Source organism: Sitodiplosis mosellana, unplaced genomic scaffold (assembly GCF_009176505.1).
Source record: "Sitodiplosis mosellana isolate CC-2019 unplaced genomic scaffold, AAFC_SMos_1.0 Smas_scaffold_5, whole genome shotgun sequence".
NCBI lineage: Eukaryota > Metazoa > Arthropoda > Insecta > Diptera > Cecidomyiidae > Sitodiplosis > Sitodiplosis mosellana.
Window position 1 is genome coordinate 6332720 of NW_022595248.1, and position 6382 is coordinate 6339101.

The 6382-nt window shown below is 36.6% G+C and overlaps 1 protein-coding gene across 1 annotated transcript; it reads left to right on the forward strand.

Annotated features, from left to right (window-relative positions):
• The first annotated feature begins 3032 nt into the window (after positions 1–3032).
• On the forward strand, positions 3033–6375 carry LOC129567053 (uncharacterized). Its single transcript, XM_055443584.1, has 4 exons — positions 3033–4839; positions 4920–5630; positions 5826–6008; positions 6108–6375. The coding sequence occupies exons 1-4, from the start codon at positions 3253–3255 to the stop codon at positions 6189–6191; spliced, it is 2565 nt and encodes an 854-aa protein (XP_055299559.1). The 5' UTR covers positions 3033–3252; the 3' UTR covers positions 6192–6375.
• Positions 6376–6382: the final 7 nt, after the last annotated feature.

Consider the following 6382-nt stretch of genomic DNA (forward strand, 5'->3'; position numbering starts at 1 on the left):
TTCTTCATGAAAAAACGAATTCATCGGAGAACTAAAACAAAGCAACTTTCTTATGATTTTGATTTTTATTTGAAATTGAAATAAAAAGACGATTCAAATGAACGAAGCCGAAAACGCAATATCTGTTTACCTTTTCAATGTTGTCAGCGACATCTGACTGAGCCATCGGAACAATATTCTCACTTCAAACTATAATTTTTTATTAAGTTTTGAGTGAAATTTTTTGCAACATTCTAAATTCAAATTTGGCGATTTATTGATTAATTCCATTTAAATTGAACAATTTTAGCAAATTCAAGTTTTAAATGTTCAAACTCTCCGAATAGATTACATTCAAACCTCGAAAATCTCGTTTGGTGTGCATCACTACAGTGATACAGAGTTATTTGAACGCGGTTTTCGTTTGTACGTAGATAAAGAAATGATTTATCCACTTACTTCTTCAGTGAGAACTGTATGACTTCAAAAAGCTTCAGAAATTGTTATATTCGAAAATGTATAAATTAATTAAGCACATTCATATTCGCTGCGTTTCTATTTGGGATAATTATTATAATTTTTTTTCAAATTCTTTTTTTTTTCATAAATATATATTCTTTACGTATTTTACCGATTCAAATGATTGCCGGTGGTTTCATGGCCCATCAATTAATGAAGAAAAACAATGAAATTTTCTACTTTAAAATTGTTTTTATTAACATTGAAATAGTAATTATGAGTTAAATAAAAAAAATTACAACTTTCTCGCTATACGTTGAAATCCAGTTGATCCTCACACATACAAATCATGATTTAGTTATTACTATCAAGTAACTGTTTATAATGTCCATTGAAGACACTATGGTAGGCAATATAGTTCCCTACATAAAGACAACATTTAGCTGCAATTCCATTCGTTTCCAAGTTCACGTCCATGTCCACGTACACGTACACGATCACAAATATATTCCGGTGCAGTCATATTAGATTTACACAGATTACACAGCCCTCCTGAACGTATCCCATGGTTTCTCCATTCAAGAAGAAAATGGAATTCCAGTTAGCGCGAACGGTGGTCATCAAAGTGCGTCGTATATTGGTATTCATTTGTGCGAAAACAATGGCTGAACTATTATTATCGATGCAAATTGTTTCAATATGTTTAGCAACGAAACGGGCGTGTGGACATGATTTCGAAAATCCAAATGGTATTTCCAAGATATGGGAATACACCGAAGTTGTGACACCTTCACTAAAATGTCTGACACATTCATAGAAGATTTGTAGTTGAACTTCTTCATTTTCAGGAATAATCGTTACTTCTAAAGTACAATGATTTCTATTTGTGCATCCTCCTTTTATTGACTCTACTGTATTCGAATCGAGTTTATAACCATTCCCATCATTACATTTCACTTGATTTATTTTAAGTAATTCATCCGAGTTCAAACATTTTATATCGTGTCTTCAATTTTCCGTTATAATTTTGGTTATTTTCGAGCGTTTATTTGAATGACGATTGAAATTAAAATGATCAGAAATGAATACCAGAACATTTTCACTGATTTTTGTGTGTCTGTTGTAAAAGTAATTTTAAAACTGTTTCGTACATTCAATTAAACCATATTTTTATGGAGGACATCATCAATTAAGGCAATAAAAAATACATGGGTATTGAGAAAGCGAATGCCAAAAACGATAAATTTTTTGTTTTCTCCGAAAAAACGGATTTCTCCGGGAATTTTCATTTCATCTGAAAATATTGGTCATAGTGCAAGATATATCGAACAAAATACTTATCTTATCAGCTTCATGACCGAAAATATACACAAGCATACAGCTAAACCTATACTACACGGAGTGTTTTACCCTTATCAGTTTAGCAGTATTACGAATTGTGAATTCAATTTTAATTTATTAAATTTTTCAATAATAATACGTCACGATCGACTTGATTTTTTATTCCATGGAAGTTAAAAGGTTAGTCAGTTTTTTTTTCAGTAAATATGACAAATTATGAAAATCAGTAAATAGTGGAAGTAGTAATAGAGCTCTCGACACATTTCATTCCGGCATTTGCGCTTGACCAGCCACTTCTTCATTTGCCCTGCAAAATTAATAATATTTGAAATCTCTCGTGTGAAGAGCATCTCCATATGAGTAGTTTGGAGCGAAAATGGTATACAGAAAAGTTGAGAGGAAAAATGTCAAATGAAAAGAGATAGCTATATAGTTCACTATAGTTTACTATATAGCTATCCCTTTTCCGCTCATTCATCAACGACATTTTTCCGCTCAACAGAAAACTGTATAACATTTTCGCTCCAAACTACTCATCATAGTACATGCATTTTGTAGATTTTTTAAATTGGACTGCTTTTTCTATTCTAATGACTAATGATGACATAATTTAGCTGAAAGTGAACCAATTTTATACGTAAATAATGTCATACGATCGTGTTTTTCCCAGTCGCATAAACCATTTTAATTTCATTTTCATTTATTTCATACAATCAATTTGACATTATTTATCCTTGTCAGTCTATATCCTAGGTCAATTCTAATCAATGAAGGAAAAAACCATTCTTTATTATTTTGTACAAAAGAGTTTTACGATGATTACTTAAATATTTAACTTCACTGGAAATGTACCATTTATGGTATGTGAGTATTTGTCGATGTTGCTCGAATTCATTAAAATTTGTGTTCAGAATAATAAAGTTAAATTGAACGAAGCCGAAAAGGCCGCTTCATTATTTGACCTTTTTACAGTTATCAGCGACATCTGTTGAGCCATTTTGAAATTGCGGTGCAGTAAGTCGTAATCAGTCTACAAACATCATTGGTATGAAACAAAGAAATAAAATCGAAAACGTTTCGCACTTTGAACGAAAAATTATTATTTCTATTTTTCAGTCAACCGTTTCTCACTTGTTGGCTCTAACACAAATAAAATGATAAAAAAATTGAATAAAATCAAAAAATTTATTCTAAAGTTCCAAATGTTCAATCGAACCTTTTCAAACGGTTCACATTTAAAACTCGAAAATCTCGTTTGGTGTGACAGTTCTCGAAAGTATCATTCCAGCTATTAGGTCATTTGAACGCAGTATTTGTTTGTGTGTAGATGAAAAAATAAATGCGTAAAAAACAGTCAAAAAGAATTTGCATGAACAAGTGAAAGTTTGAACGATGAATTACGGTTTCTAAATCCGGAGAAAAGTGGAAATTAAACGAGATTGAAGAAAAGTTCATGTAAAGCGAACCGAAAAGATGGGACGGAAAGCAAAAGACGCGGCTCAGAAAAAAATTGGCGAATGGACGGGCTCACGACGTAATGTGTCAAAAACAACAACAAAGAGCGAAAATACCAATGCATCAAATGAAAATCGTGCTCCGCTGCAAACACATTCACAAAGTGATATCAATGCCATGAAAAATTGTACCGTTCGATTGGAAGTAATGCGAATGGAGCCAAAAACCAGCGAAGCTGCTGCAAGTAAAGTACCGGTGAAAAAAGGTGTTCCAGATGATGGTGATGTCATAATCAAGGACAAGCAAGCCGATGCAAAAAATGTATACGACTACTCGTTTGACGTTGATGACGATCCGGGTCCGATGAAAGAAACGGAAGAAGGTATGAAAGATCTTTTCGAAAAATTGGCTAAAGACGGTCTGATTGAAGTGAAAAAATATCGACCAAAAAATGTTGGAAAGAAGAAGAAAGTGGATGATAAGGGACCGGTTAAAAAGGAAGCCACACAGAAACGTCGCCGTGAAAAGCAACCAATTGATGTAGAGCCACCGCGAAAGAAACCTAACCTGAAAACAAGAGTGGCCAAAGTTGATGTTGCGAAAAGTGATACAACATCAGCAAACACAGCTGCGTTACCACCGCCAAAGCGTAATGTTGACGCGGAAAATTTGGCAAATAACAATGTTCCAGCCAAAAAAGTGACGTTTGAATCCAAGCAAACTGCGAACGTAAATGTTGCCATTCGATCGAGTCCACGCAAACAGGCGACCATAGTCGATAGCGAAAACATAAATGCACAGCCACGGCTACGAAACCGGGTTCTAAACAATTTCCAGTCAACACCGAAGCCATCTGCACCAAAGTCATCCACACCGCTTGGCACAAAAGCACCAGCCCAAAACAAGGGAAACAACCGATCATTAAATTCTTTGTTCTTTGATAATGCATCGCCGCTTGTTGGCTCGACCAGAGCTACACGAGGCAATCTTCAAAAGCATCGCCTGCAATTGTCGGCAATAAATGATGGTCCAGAAGATGTGCCAACCACAAAATTGGGCCAAAATCCAGAAAATGAGTGTGTACCACCAGTGGACATCTTCGATGACGACGACTTTGATTTCGGTAACAATATGGCCAATGAACCAGTACCAGATGTTGTTGTTGACAAGGAAAATTCGTGGGACCAACCCAGCACCAGCGCAGCTGCTTTGAGTGCACAAAACAAACCGGGAACCAGCAAATCCGCTTCAAGCTTGTGGGATCAACCAAGCACAAGCGCAGCAGCCTTGCTGTGGGATCAACCGAGCACAAGCGCAGCAGCCTTGCTGTGGGATCAACCAAGCACAAGCGCAGCCGCCTTGCGTGCATTGGACAGGCCTGAAACGAGTGCAACGACATCAAAGTCTTCTTCGAATGTGCAAAAAAAAGCGGCAACCGGTATTTTACGGCCGCGCGATCAGCCAAGTACTAGCGCAGCTGCTCAAACGCCACGTAGAGAAACCGATCACAGCATCTTCGAGATTCAAGACACAAGCGAACACAACATCTTTTCGCCCACAAAACGAGTGCAACGCGTCTACGGTCGAAGCCCTTTGAAAAATATCGTAAGTTATTTTTTTTATTGGCAAAAATTTGAACTTTTTTATTCTGTTGTGATTGAAAATATTTTCTGCGTCTATTCCAGACAAGTGAAGTGAACAACACCAATTCACCAAGTTTTGAATCGGTCAAATCGATGCCACGCAGTTTTGGCACGCTCCCAAAGTCAACACTGAACTCGATCCAAACCGTCAACTCAACGAAAGACACTAGCCTCACATTACCAGAAGCATCGTACTTTTCATCGCGCCGTGTGGCCCAAGATTTTGATCGCAACATTGACAATCAACATTTCGTTGATAATTGCTTTGGTTTCGACGATGGCGATGATGAGGATATCACCAACGAAACTGCTAACAATGAATCGGAACATGCTCAAACCATTGATAATGATTTCTCGAAATCTGGATCGAACAAAATGGAAGAACTTCGCGCCCGACTCAAACGATTCCGTCAAAATCCCGATGCTGAGCCAAATGAAAGCGTTAAAATGGCAAAAGTCACCGCAACGGTATCAGAGAAAAATAAAGCAAAGAAAGGCAAAACACCGACCAAGACTCCGACGAAAACTCCGGCAAAAACTCCGGCGAAAACTCCGGCAAGAACTCCGATAAAAAGAGCCGCAAAAACGGACAAAAGTCCAGAGAAGGTAAAGCGAAATATCGTATTTGGTGACACTGGTGCCAAACAGAAAGACATTCGGAGTGCATTTACGGTCAAACCGACTGACAAGCATTCCAAATCCGACAAATCCAAGGACACTCCAGTTGCGATTCTATTCGGAGAGGTTGAAACGGTATGTGAAGTTTGGTTGAAAATATTTCGATTTATAAAAACATTTCATATCATCTGGATAAATGAAACGATTGTGATCAATTTTTTTTATGATCGATTTTTTGTTTGATTTTATTCAACTATTTTTCAATTTCCTAACCAATTTCATGAATCATGTTCCTAACCTAATTTTATTTGTCATTTTTTCTTGTACTAGGTTCAAGACAGGCGACGAAGCTACAGTCGACCGCAACGTCAACGCAAGCGACGCATTTCGATTGATTCAGACGAATCGGAGGAGGAGGAGGAGAAGCACAGCGATGATGAAGACTTTGACGAAAACGGAAAGTCCCCGAAACGTGCCAAACGTCGAAAGAAAACCGCTGAACCAAATCCCAAAGTAAGACTTTCAATCAAACAAATTTTCTTGTTTTTGCAAGGATGATCGAACAATTTTCAATTGAATTTATTTACTCAATACTTTTTCCTTTATTCACAGGAACTTGAAGAATTGGATGAATTCGCCAAGAAGCTCAACGAGCATTTCGAAGAAATTGACAGTTTCGATGTGATAGTCGAATGAATGAATTCTTTAAATCACAAAACAAATAATGGCTGGCTCAAACATTCAAAATGAAATTAACACATAAGCATACAAGAAACTCTTATATTCGTAGTAGTCGTATTTATCCAAGTGAAAGTTCAGAACGAGACTAATTTAAACACAACAACAATAATAAACTTTATAAAGTTTGACAAAACAAAAATATTCAT